Source organism: Orcinus orca, chromosome 1 (assembly GCF_937001465.1).
Source record: "Orcinus orca chromosome 1, mOrcOrc1.1, whole genome shotgun sequence".
NCBI classification, from domain to species: Eukaryota; Metazoa; Chordata; class Mammalia; order Artiodactyla; family Delphinidae; genus Orcinus; species Orcinus orca.
The window spans coordinates 14,847,453-14,865,451 of NC_064559.1; the positions used below are offsets into that span (position 1 = coordinate 14,847,453).

Genomic DNA, 17,999 nt, shown 5'->3' on the forward strand with positions numbered 1-17,999 from the left:
AGGGAAAAGGACTGCTCTGGCTGGAGCCACTGGCATGGGTCTGCCTGGGTCCTTGCCCAGCATTCCCCAAGGCTGAGGGCAGTCTCTGCCTTTGCACATGTCAGTCTCTGTGACTCATGCTGGACGAACTTTGTAAAAGAACCCTTCCAGTGATGCTAATATAATAAAATGCCTTTTGTTAAAGCAGTTAGCCTCAGGAACTTAGCCATTGGGAAAGTATTGTGTCATATTTTACACATGAGATGGTTTTTTTCCCCCCAATTTTGTTTAATTTCAGATTTTGTATTCTATAGCCAAATTCTTACCCATCTGTGATAAATGGAGTATGTAGACAGTAGGAAGTGGCAGATAAGGAAACAATTTTATTTTAGCCGTTCTTAATGTAGTTCTTCACAAGCTATTTTATAAGTGCCATTAACAGCAAGCCAGTTTTAGAATTCCACATTTTCTCTCTGCTTTTCTAAGTTTGCCGATTTAGGTGGTGAAATAAAGGACAGGTAGAAGGAGATGAAGGGGAAATAACGGTTCTGGGAAATACACAGACTGAATCATTAAATGATTGATTGATAGCTAAGTGGAGTCAGTCATAAATAATACTTATTTTACATAGTTTAATTCCCTCAGATATCCTGGGTCCCTACCACCCAATATTCTGCTCTTGTGTTCTTGGTGTGAGAGGTCATGGTTGTTCTGTTGGGTAGTGACTTTAATGGTTTGATAAAAGCTAGTTTTTTAGCCATGGCTGTTTATAGCTATGCTATTTGAACATTTGTCCCTTTTGAATCTTTTTATATTTTCTGTCACTCTCACTTCTTGGAATAGTGGGCTCCTCATATTTATTATTTACTGTATAAAATATGTTTATTTGTTGTGAGTTATGTCATTTCAGTCCAACAGTTGAATACAGCTTTGGAATTTGGAATATAAGTCAGTGTTCAGGTTTAAAAACATACATAATTTTGATCATATCTCCTTATACTGCAAAACAAGTCTTCTATAATTGGTTTTTAAATCATTTTTTTTTCCTGTGTCTTTCATGAAGGCCAGAAGGCTTGAATTTTGCCTTTTATTCGTATTCATAGCTAACACATAGATAGCACCTGTTATGTGCAGGTACTTACCAAGCACTTTACGTGTAGTAACTTGTTTAATCCTGTCAGCCCTGTGAAGAAGGCACTGTTATTATCTCGTTTTCCAAATGGTTTCAGAAACTGATTCATACAACGTTTTAGCAACTTGCCAAATCCAAACCTACGCTGTCTGGCTCTAGAATCCATATGACTGAAAATTATGTGCCTATGTCTGTTTTGTGTGGGAAAAGCCCAATATAGCATCAGTACTAACTAATGCAGCATGGAACATATTTTTCTTTAGCTCTCCTGATGTAGTTGTCTCTTGAGCCAATTATTTTACTTATCTTGTGAATATTTTATAGTCCTGTTAGCTTTTCTGAGGTTTAGAATTGTTAGAATTGCACACATTATTTTAGATTCAGAGATAGTATCTTTAAGTGTAATAGTTTGATTTCATCACACCTCTTAAGGGTAATTCCTGTATGTAAAGCACATTAACTGTCAATTAGTAGGTAGTCAGTGATTATTCTTCTTTTTTCTCTTCTTAACATGTTATTGGGTGTAACACTTTCAGTGAAAACTGCACAAAGTATTTCTGTTTCGTTTTCAGAACTCACAGTCCTTTGTTTTACTTTTAATAAACCTTAAATTTTAGAGTAGTTTTAGATTTATAGGAATATTGCAGGAAAAAAAAGAAACCCCAAAAGTTACCTTGTACCTGTACCCAGTTTTCCCTAATGTTAACTAACATCTTACATTACTATGGTACCTTTGTCACAATTAATGAACCAATATTGATATATAGTTATTACCTAAACTCCATACTTTTTTGGATTTCATTAGTTCTTCCCTAATGTCCTTTTTCTCTTCCAGGATCTCATCTGGGATGTTACTTATGGTGCTTTATTTTATGCAGAAAGTTTTGAATAACCCTAAATGCATTGCATTGTACTTGTCTGCATTAACCTATGCATATAAACTCTTTAAAATTGAATCATTGACCTAGAATGCTGTGTGGCTATCTAAAGAAATAGACTGATTTTAGAAATGATATAAAGGCATATCATTGTACTTTTCCCTCCCAGAGCTCTTGATATCAACTGAGATCAGAGGTGTGCATGAAACCAGGTGACTGTAGAGCAGTGCAACTGTGGCTGCTGTTATTGATGAAAAGTGTATTTTCAACAATAGTGGTTTAGGATATTGCTTTTTACCCACTTCATTGATAGAGGAGGATGTTGATATGTAATAATATTAACAGTGCCTCTGATTTATTTTATTCTATGTAATGGTCAGCTGCCCATAGAACAGAATAGTGTTTTCATAGGTTGTGATCTGTGGAATATTGGTACTGGATGAGACCTTCAAGATCATTTAGTTAAAATCTTTTCATTTTGGCTTCTGAGAAAACTAAAGCCTAGAGAAGTAAAGTGCTTTCTTGTGGCTTTCTAATTCTCATGTGCTCTTTTATTTGTCACAGTCACAGTGGCATCCTCAGAGGTGCTTCTGTCTTGTTTGCAATGGACGGGCTGCCAGTTCTCAGTAGCATCTGGTCTTAGTAAAGATCCACTATTGTGTAGCATTGCAAACAGTTTTGGAAGCAGTTTTCCTCTAACTAAATTACCTTTCATTCCTCAGTTAAAAAAAAAAAAAAAAAGGAAAATAGAGATTAGCCTTAAGGTTGTAATGTTTGTAAATAACTTATTCCTTTGTGAGAGTTTACATATGAAATTGTTTCTTATGATTATTTTATAAATGTTGTAGTCTTTTTTTCTTCCTCAGGGGCAAATTTTCTATTACAGTACTTCTTGTTAGCAAATAAAATAAGACTTGGAATACCAACTAGAAGGATTTCTGTTTAGTTCTCATCTCCTCGAAAAGGTTAAGTTTAAGTATTTAGTTAAAGCATGTTAATGAGTTTCTTTGTAAAATGTTTTTGTTTTAGTTACTTACACATTGGGCATGCGAAAGCTGCTCTTCTGAACCAGCACTACCAGGTTAACTTTAAAGGGAAACTGATCATGAGATTTGATGACACAAATCCTGAAAAAGAAAAGGAAGATTTTGAGAAGGTAATTAAAGGTGTAGTGATGACCCTTTGTCAGTAAAGTTGATTAAAATTAGAGGGTGACCTGGTACCTTCATGGTATGAAAATTTAAGTTTGTTCTCATAGCTGCTTCTTTTGCTCATCTATATATTCTTTGCCTGAGACCTAAGCCAAGAATTGTTGAGCTCCCATACCAAAAAACGTCAATTTATTTTTTTCCTCCTCAAGCTGTTGTAGAATTTACTTAAGTGTTACATTTTCCTGCAAGTATCACTTTCTTAAATGAATTGGTCACTAGAGGCAGGTTTCCTTTTTGTCATATAATTTTATGAATGAAATGAACACTAAGTAGGTATTGGAAAATGTGAAGGTTTCCTAGCCTCTTATATCATCTGTTTAGAAGCACTGTAATATATTCAAAGAGAGGGCAAATAATTGTCAGCATGACCAATAATAATCAGCTTTTCCAGAATAAATGGAAAGCACCATGAGATCAGCTTTCTCAGCTGAAAATTTGGAGGCTAGTATAATGAATATCTCTCTCTTTTGTTTGTTTGTTTTTTTTTCTTTTCTGATCTAATATCATACAGCTTCCACAGCCATTTCCAGGCTCTGTAAGACTGATGGTGTATTATTACATTTGCCCAAATGCAGTGTCAAGGATTGAAAATACACAAGAAAATGCGAAAGATAAACTGATGGTTATTTTGGATTCTTACTGCAGGTTATCTTGGAAGATGTTGCAATGTTGCATATCAAACCAGATCAATTTACTTACACCTCGGATCATTTTGAAACTATAATGAAATATGCAGAGAAGCTAATTCAGGAAGGGAAGGCTTATGTGGATGATACTCCTGCTGAGCAGATGAAAGCAGAACGTGAGCAGAGGATAGAATCCAAACATAGAAAAAACTGTAAGGCACATTTAGTGTTTTATATTTTAATCGATATTCTTCTTATATTCTGCTTCTTCAGTAGAAAATGATTTCTGTGAAAGATGATGGTTTGAAACATGTTTGGAAATATGTTTCATATGTTAATTCATCTCTTAGAAATCTTTTCTCTATCATCTCTACGTTGTTATTACTTTGTTAGCATGTGTGTGCCCTCAGTATCTCACTTGTTACCTGTAGTCTTTTGCACTGCATTCACTCCATGTAATTCCTTCTGCAGCTTTTTGTAGTTCTCTCAATTTAAATACTTAGCCTTTCTAATTAGAATGTTTGATGATAATGTTAGCCATACCCACATCTTCCTGTCAGCATGTGAGTAAATGTGAATATAATATGTAAGCTTGATGCTACCCTATGTCTGAAATATCACTTAACAAAAAAGCATATCTTTGTTATTACTTGTTCTGAGCTTCTGAATCTGGCTATTTTTATTCTGTAATTATGTTCCAGAACTTCCACACTACTATACTTAAATGTTTTTTTTTTTAAAGTTTTTTTAATCTTATTATCCAGTCTTTTTTTAGTATACATATATATTTTTTAAATTAATTAATTTATTTTTGGCTGTGTTGGGTCTTCATTGCTGCACACGGGATTTCTCTAGTTGTGGCGAGTGGGGGCTACTCTTCGTTGTGGTTCACGTGCTTCTCATTGTGGTGGTTTCTCTTGTTGCGGAGCATGGGCTGTAGGCGCTCGTGAGCTCTAGAGCGCAGGCTCAGTAGCTGTGTCACATAGGCTGAGTTGCTCCGTGGCATGTGGGATCTTCCTGGACCAGGGATCGAACCTGTGTCTCCTGCATTGGCAGGCAGATTCTTAACCACTGCTCCACCAGGGAAGCCCTATACTTAAATCTTGAGTGTCACATTTGGGAAGTGTAGTAAATTCAAAGTGTTATGGAAGTCTGTCTTTTTTTTTGTTTTTTTTACCCCCTTTTAAATGTTTCTCTATATTTTCAGAGATAGTTAACAACTGGACTTTTAGACCTAATCTGATTCTTTGAGAACAGGTAAAGTGTCCATCGTATCTTCAGTAGATTCCACAGAGAATCATTGTTTAACAGTTCTTTCTTATTCATATGGAGCAGGTACCTACCTGAGATAGGTAGGACCGTAGTCAGTGGGGATATAGAGTTTTTTCCCTGGGATAAACTTGTATCACTGTTTCTATCATCTCTCATTTTTGGGGATCCAAGAGTATCCTGATTTCTGCTGGAATGACTGAAGGTGCTTTTGGGGAGCCGAGGGGCTCAGGCTCTCAGCCAGAGATGTGTTCTTTAGATGGGCATGTGCTGCAGTATCAATGCCTGGGCCGGGTCAAACCGGTCTGTCCCATGGGTGTGAGGTGGCAAAGGAACAGAACGCTTCTGCTTCCAACACCCAGTGTTAAATTGGAGGGGGCGACTGACCGGCCAGTTGTGCCATGATGGGAACATGGAAAACACTGGCTGAGAGAAGCCTTCAGGCCTTAGACATCATCTCTTACCCTTCATCAGTGCTACATCAGTGGAATGTATTGACTTCTAAAACATAGAGTACATTTCCTAAGTGTTTTGTGGAATTTCTTCATTAAAAAAACAATGCATTTACTCTTGGTATCAGATATTGGAACTATCACGTTACTTTTAAACTAGTGGAGTGTGCTTATAAAATGAGAATGTGAAAATTTCTGTCAAATTATAAGGCTGTTAAAATAATTTGAATTCAACCAGATGAGTAATACATTAGATAAACTATAGTATAACTATCATTTTATAGCTGTTGAGAAGAATCTACAAATGTGGGAAGAAATGAAAAAAGGAAGCCAGTTTGGTCAGTCCTGCTGTTTGCGAGCAAAAATTGACATGAGTAGTAACAATGGGTGCATGAGGGACCCAACGCTTTATCGCTGCAAAATTCAGCCACACCCAAGAACTGGAAATAAATACAAGTAGGTGTATTTCATTCATTATGCTCGGTAGCTTACTATGCTTTTGCTTTGATGCTTCTGTGAACATGGAGTAGGGAGTAGCTGTAGAATAGTCAAGAGATCTGGATCTTTGTTCATTCGTGGCCTTCGGTAAAGCAGGTAGCCTCTCGTTCCTTACCTATCAATTAATGTTATACTAGGTTATGTCTAAAATCATTTCCATCTATAAAAGTCCTTGAGTCTGCCTAAAGTTGCATTTTATGTATTGATCAGGTATGCTGTGGTGTGTTTCTTTAGATGAAGATACTTCTTTTCCTATTATAAACTTTGATTCTGCTAGACATAAGTTTATTCGTAAACATGATAGAAGATTTAAAGAAATATGAACAAGAAAGTATCGTGTTTTTTCTAATTTTGGTTAGTTTTCTGTGTGGTTTTCAGGTTAATAGATTTTTTTTTTTAAATCTCCCTCACCTGGCCATTAATTTATAAAGTAACCACAGAATATATTTTCTTATACTTTGAAGAAGCTTACTACATACAAATGCTGAATTGTAACTTCTGAAGAGATTGGTGAATGTAAATGATTTCCTGAGTAGCTAATATAACTTTCTTTACACTTGTGGGTACAGGTATGTGTATCTGTATCTGAACAAACACTTCATGTGTGTATATATATGTCCTTCATTTTTAACAGGGCAATTGCTCCTTGTTTACTGAACAGATACTTTGAATACATTTGGAAAAGTAAATTTGGATACACATTTTCAGTATCAGATAATTGCAAAGCATAGTGCAGTAGCATCTTAATGAAGTTGTATCTTAAAAATTAGAAGGCATAATGCAGTAATATATGTGTTGTGTACATTATTTTAGACAGAAATTGTTTTTAAGACTATTCCATCTTAAATGGAATTTTAATCAACCTAATTTTCTTTTTTACTTGACAGAGAAGGAAACATTCTATTCTTGAATGCATTTACTTATGAAAGTATTAAACCTAGAGATTTACTTGAGTGTGGGATTATTTAAGATATTGAAAAGCTAAATTCTCTTGAAATTATTATTGCTTCTTACCATGGTATACATTGGCCATTACAGGAATATGATTATAGAATTCACTGCACCAGTATCCAATTGTCTGTTAAGTTGCATATTTGCTTTTGTGTTTGAGTATTCAGTGGGTAACTGATGCATTGTCCTCAAAGTCTGATTAAAAAAAATGTTTTGATGTACTTTGAGTATTATGAGTCATAACACCTGTTGGTTTTTAAGGAATTCTTACCTTGTAAAGAATTATGTTTTAAATTAGTACTGCTGCTTATAATGCCTAATCTGAGGTGAAAAGGGTAAAATCCTTCATTGATTTTCAACATATTCACTTTTTTTCCTAGTGTTTATCCGACATATGATTTTGCCTGCCCCATAGTTGACAGCATTGAAGGTGTTACACATGCCCTGAGAACAACAGAATACCATGACAGAGATGAACAGTTTTACTGGATTATTGAAGCTTTAGGCCTAAGAAAACCGTACATTTGGGAATATAGTCGGCTAAATCTCAACAACACAGTGCTATCCAAAAGAAAGCTCACATGGTTTGTCAATGAAGGACTAGTAGACGGATGGTATGTTTGCTGTTACCTAGAATTTTGAGAGGAAGTCAGGACATGGTATATCACTAATTTTTAAACTGCTTTGAGGGGTGGGGAGGATGAAAGGGAGGGGTTGAAATGGATAGGGCTATAGGGTTTCTGGTCCTTGTCTTTATTTTATCCAGGTTCTCAGGTACTGCTCTCTTTTGCTTTAATGCAGCAAACATGGAGTGCCCATGTTTGGGCACAAAGATGGAGTCTATGTTTGGGACTAGAAAAAGTTTGAAAATGTCTGTAGCACATTAATAACCTATAGTTTGAAAATCTCTGTAGCACGTTAATAACCTATATGGGATTTCCATGAGAACGATGAGTATAAAAAGTAAAGTCATCTTAGAGGCATGTATCCATGTAAATGAAACCTGTTCAGTTGGGTTACCATACTTATAAGCCTAAGAATGTTTTTTTTTTACATGAATTAACAAGAATGTATTAGTTTTTATTAGTATCACGTAATAGTGACACATATTAAGTATATATTGAATAATATGTGATTTTAGACTGTTTTACTGTGGAGCTGAATTTGATAAAGGGGAAGTTTACCTTGGGCCGCATACAAAGGGTGTTATTGCAAACTTACCGAAGTTTGCAGATCTCTGCAGAGTATTAATAACCAACATGTATATTTTTTACAGCCCAAAAGGCTTTATAAAGTGTATTTGTACATAAATGAGAGGCTAACCATCTCTTATCTGTGTCTCATGGTCATATGTAGAATAGGGATCTTGTACGTTTGTTAAATAAAAAGCAAAAAGCAAATAAAAATGTTGTAATGCATATGTTTTCTGTATTTGAAAATGTCACCTTTGTGTCTTTTTTAAATGTACTTTTACTGTTTCCAGTAGTGCATTTATTTTACTGAGTAATTTTTGACTAGTAAGCAGCTTTCTTCTTCCATGAACTTGGGCTCAGTGGTATTATGATCTGCCTAATTATTATAACCAGCTCTTAGTCCAGATATTTAACAAACGGAATATAATGTTATGCAATAAGGTATATTGTACTCTTTGCACCTACACGTTAAAAATGTCTCCCTGGTTCTTAAAACTTGCCGTATTTCCCAGGGATGACCCACGATTTCCTACGGTTCGCGGTGTGCTGAGAAGAGGGATGACAGTTGAAGGACTGAAACAGTTTATTGCTGCTCAGGTGAGTTATAGTTTCTTTTCCAGCTCCTCTGTTTGGATTTTTAAGTATCTAATAATATCCTTTTAGTCTTTATTACTCCTGTTGTTCTTTCTGTTCTTTGCTTGTTGCTTATAATGCAAGGGCAGAATGTTTTTGGAAAAAACACTGTTATGATAGTGGAAAATTGAGAATGTCCTAAACTATGCTAGGGTTGGACAAAGGCAGCTGTGGTGTTTTCACCCAGTGAAATCTATGACTGCTGACTCTTAACTGTTCAGGGTAACGAGATTAGTGTGTACAGACTAAGTTTTATATTCCAGTGGAAGTAAACTTGTAAGTATTGACTGGGTTTATTTTCTGGCATGCTTGACTTAAAGAAAATATTCTGGTTAATACTTCTTGCCCTTTAAGCTGTTCTATTATTGTTTTTCTAGGGTTCTTCACGTTCCGTTGTGAACATGGAATGGGACAAAATTTGGGCATTTAACAAAAAGGTACATGTTTTGACTCCTGGTCCTCTTTTTTTCATGCCTAACTCCTAAGTAATAGATTACATGTAGAATTCATTAGTGTGCTCATGGCAGGGAAAATTTTGTGAAGAATATTACAGTTTTGCAGAGTTTTCAGGAAAATGGAATGTTTTACTTTTTAAAACATATAAAGTGTATTAAGCCTATAAACTATACCAAACAAGAACAATGATTAAAACAAACTTGGAGTTATGGGGAATGGTAACAGTTTTTTCCTTAAATCTTTTTTGAACACTTTGCATTTCATTTTTCTGCTTTCAAGCTGCGAGCTCTCTGTAAGAAGGTATTACTTAATGCTTTTATTTGCCTTACTTAGCACATAGCTTTTAGCATCTTACATGTTATAACCTGAGATGTTATACAGCTTTGAAGCACAATCACATTTATATGAGACTTGCTTATACAGACCCACTGAAATGCATTATTCCTAGTTTAAAAAAACATGTCCTCTAGTTTTCTTAGTGGCAAAGGGAAGATTTGGCTAACTCCATTCTACTGTTCCCTTGTTTACTGAGAGGACATAGAGTTTTAAAGTTACAGATTTCATTGAATTGTATTGAAGGTTCGTTAATTATAATCCCTGTGTCTTATTGAATCTAGCTTAAAAAAAAAAAAGCTGTGTCTTAAATAAAAGTCAAATGAGGAATACTGCATATTGACATTGTTAATTGGAAGCAGATGCTTAGACACTATAATAAGGCAAATCATTGAAGTGCCATGTTTTAAACTATGGTTTCTGTGATTGTGTTCTGTAAATTCTTTTTCTTTGTATTGCTGCTTGATTGTGCTGATGCCTTGCCTCAAAAAATAGTTGCTTGTCTCGCATGTGTCTTGAATTTATTTTGTCTTTTGTGTTTAGTCAGTTTTTGGATACATAATGGAATTATTAATTGGTTCGCTCTGTTGCTGCAGTTACTAATAAATACATTCAAAACTTATAGGCAGAGTTAACATTGGAATACTTTTCATTAATAATCTGTGTACATTTAGTTCAAATATAAGAAATACATTTCACTACAGGCCGATAATTCTATAGAGTCTGTTAAATGAACAGCATATTCCCCTGTCTTCTTTCCTTCCATTTTCTCTCGCTAGATAAATCACTTTCAGCTCTTCTAGATAATTTTTTTGGTATTTATTGCCCATATCTCTAAATGAGATGTGTGTTTTGCTTCTTCTTGATTTTTTGTTTGTTTGTTTGCTTTAGGCATCATCAGTTTACTTTTCACAATGGAAGAGGAGGATTTAGGTCTCCTATTTTTTTCTCATAACTCGTTGGCTTTCTTGTGGCTAATTGTTTTGTTTTGTTTCCCTCGTTTGTTTAATTTTCTAATTCCATCTCAGACTCTGCGCAAGTTATCTAAATTTCCTGCCAAAATGTTCACATGCCTCAGGTATTTCAGTTTCACGTTAGAGATGTCTCTGCCGGGGCCTTCGTGCTGCTCACATCTGATCTAGATGAGAGGCCTGTTAACTTCTGAAGCCCAGCTGTGCTCCCAGGTCAATCTTCCTCATCATCCTGGGAATTCCCTTTGCTTTTCTTCTGTGATGGATCATCTGGTTCTTGGATCTTCCTTCTCTTTTTATTGCCTTTTTGCTTTGCTGTACTATATCCTCTGGTAGCTCCCTGAGAAGGGGAGCATGGGATGAAGATTTCTGAGACTTTTATATGAACAGCTTCTTCACTTTGAAATTTCACAGTGATGTGCCTTGGGGTGGGTCTGTTTTCATTCATATCCATTGGAAGAACATGTGGTTTCCAGACTGGAAACTCATTCCGTCAGTTCTGGGAAATGTTCCTAAGTTCCTTCTGTTTCTTTGTTTTTTTCTCAACTATGTTGTCTTTCTCCTCTGTGGAACGTTTCTTGAGCACATGTTGGATTTCCTGGACTGTTGCTCTAATTTTGTTTTCTCTCATTTTCCATCTCATCTTTTGGCTCTACTTTCTGGTAGCTGTACTCAGCCCTATCTTCTCAACTTCTGTTGAGTTTTTCATTCATGCTGTCATATTTCCAAGATTTCTCGTTTGTGCTTTGAATTTTCAGAATCACTTCCTGTTCCTATTTCATGGTTATAATATAATCAATGGTATTTTTTCTTATGTCTTTCCTCCAGGTTGTTTATTTTGTTTTTTCTTTGATAGTAAAGGCATTTCTCAGACATCTGGTGAGCCTTGGTTATCTGCTCACCTTTAACACAGGGAACTGAGAGAGGGATTGGAAGCCCTGAGAAAAAGATTGGGCTTGTCAGCTGTGCCTCACTGTAAGATGGTCTGGCTGGCCGGTTAATTGAAAAGCCTCGGCGTCAGTAACCTTACATCTCATCTCTTGGACTAGGCAGTTTTTCCAGAGGAGATTCTTTCAGTCAAGTTGCCAGAAGTGTGAAGGTCTGACTGCCAGGGTTTTGGAACTGACTGGGGAAAACTCTGGGGACTTGACATTTAATATCATACATTTTCTTAATACCCTTGTCTCAGAGCAGAATCCTCAGCTTCAGAAGAGTCGTCTCTGGACCTTTTGGAGTAATTTAAAACCACTGATCCAGAGATTTTGAGAATTGTACAATTTTAGAACTGAAAAAGACTTAAACCTTTTAATCCAAGATTTCCCAAACTTGTCTGATCCTAACCATCCTATGGAATGCTTGTCTAAAAATAGATTTCCAGGGCTTCCCTGGTGGCGCAGTGGTTGGGAGTCCGCCTGCTGATGCAGGGGACACAGGTTCGTGCCCCGGTCCGGGAAGATCCCACATGCCGCGGAGCGGCTGGGCCCGTGAGCCATGGCCGCTGAGCCTGCGCGTCCGGAGCCTGTGCTCCACAACAGGAGAGGCCACAGCAGTGAGAGGCCCGCGTACCGCAAAAAAAAAAAAAAAAAAAAAAAGATTTCCAGACTTTACTTCAGACGATTAGAATCGTTGTCGTTCAGGGTTAAGTGGCATGAAACTCTGTGCCAGCCAGTGCCCTAAGGGATCATTGTAATTAGTCAAGTGTGAGAAACAGTCTTCTGCTCTCTTTGTCAGTTGAGGAAACTGAGCTGCAGTGAACTGAAGTTTCTCAGGTTGGATCGTCTAGTTTTATCTTCTTTAAAAGAAGAAATTGTATCTTACTGGCTTAAATACTAAACTGAGAAGTCACAAATTAAATCTGTGATCATTCCAACCCAGTAGAAGCTGAAAGAAGGAACCCTTAACCAGTAAGAATGACTTTTAAACCTCAGGGAAGGAAAGAATGAAACAGTAAGTTTAGAGGGAGGCTGGCGCTGATTTAGTACTGGCATGAAATATAAGCAGGTAAGGAGTAGCAATCAAGGGGAAGTTAGATGGCTTTTCAGACTTTTCTGACTGACCCTCTGAGCATGGTTTCTTCTCTAAGTTCATTCAGAATTTCTGAGAAATACTCTCAAAGCAAACAACAACAACAAAATACCAGCCAAACAATAGCAACAAAAACCCAATATAAACCAAAAGGCACAGCCAAGTTTAATTAGCCATACCACTATTTCCTGCATCCTTCTAATGGGAAGAAAATGACTTTCATTACTTTACTTAGCTATTTGACTCCGCACTTGCTTCTGTCTACATTTTTCTTCCAAATGCTTTATTTAGTATCTAAATACTGCTGTTGTGATTGGTCATCATGGATAATTTTAAATTGAATAGTGAAATGAGAAAGATACATCGGATCCAGAAGGGGGTGCTGCTTCTGTTTTGGAGGTAGAGTAGGTTAGAATGTAATGAGTACTACCATTCATTCAGTTAACCTGTAAATATGTGTTGACTACCTGCATGTGCCAGGCCCTTGGGAACACAGTGGTCCCTATATACGTGTGTATACATATATATAGCATGCAGACCAGTAGAAATACTTGTTTACTTTTACTCTATAGAATTGCCTTATTATAGTGACCTAATGGTGTTCTGCTTTTGATGGTGGTGTGTTGCCTAACACTGCTTATAGAAAATGATACTAAAACACATATTTCTATATTCCTTCAAAACAGTCTTCTCCAACAATACAAAATGGAGTATCACATTTACCTGTAGGATTGTTACATAACCCCACAGGATAATTTTCCTTTCTAATATCATAGTTAAAAATTACTTTCGGAATATTTCTAATATGCTTTAACTATTGGTTTCTTTTCCCTTGTCAGTAGTTACTCTTGGAAGGGAACTCTAAATCCTTCACATAGTCTTTGTTTATGATTGTTTTTCTTTTTTCTACTTGACAGCTAAATGTTAGAGAAGAGTTAGCTGGTAAACCAAAAAATTAGTAAATGCAGTAACAAAGAATGCCAGTTGTTATTCCTGTGCTATTACTTATTTTATTGATGAAGTTCTAAAAAATCTCTGAATATTCTAACACAAGGACGCCTTTGTTGCAGGTTATTGACCCGGTGGCTCCACGATACGTCGCGTTACTGAAGAAAGAGGTGATCCCGGTGGACATCCCTGAGGCCCAGGAGGAGATGAAAGAAGTAGCCAGACACCCGAAGGTCACTCTCCGGTTTCACCAATGTTGTTCTCTCTGTTAAAGGAGCAGGATAATCAAAGGGAAAAATGTACTTTGGTGGCAATAGCATGATTGGGGACCTTTTTTTTTTTTTTTTGCGGTACGCAGGCCTCTCACTGTTGTGGCCTCTCCCATTGCGGAGCGCAGGCTCAGCGGCCATGGCTCACGGGCCCAGCCGCTCCACGGCATGTGGGATCTTCCCGGACTGGGGCACAAACCCATGTCCCCTGCATCGGCAGGTGGACTCTCAACCACTGCACCACCAGGGAAGCCCTGGGGACCATTTTTGATCCAGCATTATTTGTCAGGATTTCATACTAATTAAAAAAAATTTTTTATACTGTTTTTAAAGGTTACTTTCTGTTTACAGTTATTACAAAATATTGGCTATATTCTCCGTGTTATACATCCTTGAGCTTATCTTATACCCATTTGTTGTACTTACCACCCCTCACCCCTATATTGTCCTGTCCCCCACCTCTCCCCAGCTGGTAACCACGAGTTTGTTCTCTGTATCTGTGAGTCTGCTTCCTTTTGTTATATTCACTAGTTTGTTGTATTTTTTAGAGTCCACATGTAAGTCATATCATACAGTGTTTGTCTTTCTCTGTCTGACTTATTTCACTTAGCATAATGCCTCCCAAGTCCATCCATGTTGCTGCAAATGGCAAAATCTCATTCTTTTTTATGGCTGAGTATTCCAGTGTGTGTGTTTGTGTGTGTGTATGTGTGTGTGTACACACCACGTCTTTGTCCATTTATCTGTTGATGGACACTTCGGTTGCTTCCATATCTTGGCAATTGTAAGCAATGCTGCTATGCACATTGGGGCACATGTATCTTTTCGAATTAGTGTTTTTGTTTTTCTCGGATATATACCCAGGAGTGGAATTGCTGAGTCTTACGGTACTTTTATGTTTAGTTTTTGGAGAAACCTCCATGCCGTTTTCCACAGTGGCTGCACCAATTTACATTCCCACCAACGGTGCACAAGGGTTCCCTTCTCTCCACATCCTCGCCAGCATTTGTTATTTGTGTTCTTTTTGATGATAGCCGTTCTGACAGGTGCAAGGTTACAGTATCTCATTGTGGTTTTGGTTTGCATTTCCCTGGTGATTATCGATGTTAAGCATCTTTTCATATGCCTGTTGGCCATCTGCATTTCCTCTGGCAAAACGTCTGTTCACTTCTATCCATTTTTAAATTGGCTTGTTTGTTTTTTTGATGTTGAATTGTATGAGCTGTTCAAGAATTTGATACTAATGGAAGTAAACGTTTTTGTGGATTTCTTACTGAAGAAATTTATTCTAGCGGTATTACTATCCACAGCACATCACACAGAACTGTTACACTCGGTGCCTATTTTTTATTTTGTGGAGATAGCATATTAGTGTATAATAAGAATTTATTTCTTCCTGGAGGTATTATATAATCCATGCTCTTATCTCTGTGTGAAAGCTGAGGTGCATTCTCTATTAGCTGGGTTATTCGCTGTTGCCTTTAAGCCAAAACATTTGACCTAATAGTATTGAATCACAGCTTGAGTCCAGAGTCTATCATGCTGCCATTGGCTCTGTTTTAGAAAATATCAGTGAAGTGACAATGATATCTGTCTATCTGAATTCGGAATATAAATCTTAAATACAGGTAGCAGGGAGTTCTTCTTAGTTAAGCCATGTTTGTTGTCTCACATGGTTATAACTGCTAGATTGATAGTCTTGAAGAAAAAATAGATCCTTTTGTTCCAGCTTTGTGAGTTGTCTGTAAATATCTTTATTATCCAATGAAGCTTATGTCCATAGACTAACTCACTCATATACTAATAGACTAATATATTCATAACCTTACTCATAACTGTGTTATGTTCATAGACTTACTCAGGTGTAAGGTGATACATTTCATGAACAGCTATAAATGTTTTAAGTGGTAGCCTATGATTGCCTTTCTCTGTATGACGTTAGCTTCTTTTTAATTTGTAAGACTTATTTTAAGGGTACCCCTAATAAGACTTGGGGAGAGTGTGTGTGTGTGTGTGTGTGTGTGTGTGTGAGTGTGAGATTGATTTGGCTTTACTGTTGCCTTTATCTTGCATCTGATGGGTTCAACCAGGTGAATGGTGGTTTCTGATGTATCATATCGCCCACTACAGTCAGCTTAAATGTGAAGCTTAATGTTTTAAAATTTGAACGGTGAGAATAAAACTTTTAAGGGTGCTTATTTGTAATAATAAAGAATAAGTAATAGTTAAATAACTAATCGATTAGGAAACACTTTAAATGATGACTGGATTGCTCAGTTTGCTCTGTGGAATTTTCATTATCCTTTCTCTCACAAAGTGTTCTATATTTAGCCTGTCAGTATTCTGTTCTGAGCCCAGCATAGTATAAGTTGTTGCAACATACTGACTTTTTTCAAGTGCATTGGTGCATTCAATGAACAATTATTGAACGCGTGTTATTTAACATTTATTCAAAGGATCTTCTTACACTTTTTTTTCTTTTGATTTCGGTCAAACAAAAACCTGAAATTTAACAAATATAGCATTCTTTTTATTTTCCGGATCTCTTTTTCTTCTTCATATAATATATACTGAAAAGGCAGAAAATTCATCTTTCTGTACATGTATGCTACTGTCTTTAAAATTTGTCTCCTAAAATGTGAAAGATCTACCATTTCCTGCTAAGATGACGTCTGTTCCTATAGTGACGTTCCACAGCCACTGATGAGGAATGACTTTATTTTCTCCTTTGCTGCAAAAGCAGTGAGATTTTTGAGGCTAGCAAAGCAGATTCTGGTTGGAGGGACACTGTGAGACAAATACTGTCTTAACTCTAAAAACAAAGAATGATTGTTTTAGGCTGGAAGTAATCTCAGGGGCAGACCACCCTCATCTGACTCCAGTACATTATTGGTCAGGTGTCTGACCCAGGGTCACAGAGCTGGGACTCAGACTAATACAGATGACTTCTGTTTTTGTTAAGGAATAAAATGAATGAATGTATAAATTTCATACTGGGTTCAATAGTTGTTGTTTCAACCAACATTCTCTTTTTTTTTTTTTTTTTTTAATCAGAATCCTGATGTTGGCTTGAAACCCGTCTGGTATAGTCCTAAAGTTTTCATTGAAGGTGCTGACGCAGAGACGTTGTCAGAGGGTGAGACGGTTACATTTATAAATTGGGGCAACATCAACATTACTAAAATACACAGGTAAGAACTTTTTGTTTTCAAATAAATATGGAAGGAAAGTCTTTTATGTTTATTCATTTATTAAAAATTACCTAATTCAGACCCATTGATGGTGCTGGCTGGTACATCTACCCAGGCATAGATGCTGCAAATTCTGGACACATTAAGTTTTTTTTCCATATATGTTTCATTACATTAATAGGGTATTAGGATATTGCTTGTGATGTTGAAAACGACAGCATGTAGATATAAAAAATAATTCTAATGCTTTAGGCCCCCCTTTTATCATCTAATTCTCAGAATGCAATTGCATGGTGGAGAGATCCTTTGGACAGAAATTGTATGTATAACATTCTGTATATCCTAAAGTCTACTTTATTTTTTATTTTTAAATTTTTTTATTAATTAATTTTTATTGGCGTACAGTTGCTTTACAATGTTGTGTTAGCTTCTGCTGCACAGCAAAATGAATCAGCTGTACATATACATATATCCCCTCCCTTTTGGCTTTCCCTCCCATTTAGGACACCACAGGGCATTAAGTAGAGTTCCCTGTGCTATACAGTATGTTCCCATTAGTTGTCTATTTTATACCTAGTATCAGTAGTGTATGTGTGTCAGTCCCAGTCTTCTAATTCCTCCCGCCCCACCCCTTTTCCCCTTGGTATCCATACTTTTGTTCTCTACGTCTGTGTCTCTGTTTCTGCTTTGCAAATATGGTCCTCTATACCATTTTTCTAGATTCCACATGTATGGGTTAATATACGATATTTGTTTTTCTCTTTCTGACTTACTTCACTCTATATGACAGTCTCTAGGTCCATCCACGTCAGTACAAATGACCCACTTTTGTTCCTTTTTATGGCTAATATTCCATTGTATATATGTACCACATCTTTTTTATCCATTACTCTGTTGATGGACACTAAAATCTACTTTAAATTTAATCGTTTTGTGCTGAATATGAACTTTCCAGTTATTATAGTGTGCTACACTTACCAGTTC

At 36.6% G+C, this 17,999-nt stretch overlaps 1 protein-coding gene across 5 annotated transcripts in view; it reads left to right on the forward strand.

Moving 5' to 3' along the window:
- The window catches only part of EPRS1 (glutamyl-prolyl-tRNA synthetase 1), a 66,758-nt gene that overhangs the window by 11,362 nt on the left and 37,397 nt on the right, over positions 1 to 17,999 (forward strand). For 2 of the 5 annotated variants that reach the window (XM_049701249.1, XM_049701233.1), the window contains exons 7-15: positions 3,019 to 3,145; positions 3,846 to 4,038; positions 5,832 to 6,003; positions 7,377 to 7,610; positions 8,702 to 8,786; positions 9,200 to 9,259; positions 9,558 to 9,578; positions 13,678 to 13,788; positions 16,879 to 17,015. In XM_049701249.1, the coding sequence (XP_049557206.1) occupies positions 3,019 to 3,145; positions 3,846 to 4,038; positions 5,832 to 6,003; positions 7,377 to 7,610; positions 8,702 to 8,786; positions 9,200 to 9,259; positions 9,558 to 9,578; positions 13,678 to 13,788; positions 16,879 to 17,015 (1,140 nt within the window). The remainder of the gene's footprint in view (positions 1 to 3,018; positions 3,146 to 3,845; positions 4,039 to 5,831; positions 6,004 to 7,376; positions 7,611 to 8,701; positions 8,787 to 9,199; positions 9,260 to 9,557; positions 9,579 to 13,677; positions 13,789 to 16,878; positions 17,016 to 17,999) is intronic. The other 3 variants (XM_004271024.3, XM_033430452.2, XM_033430453.2) reach the window with 2 other exon arrangements.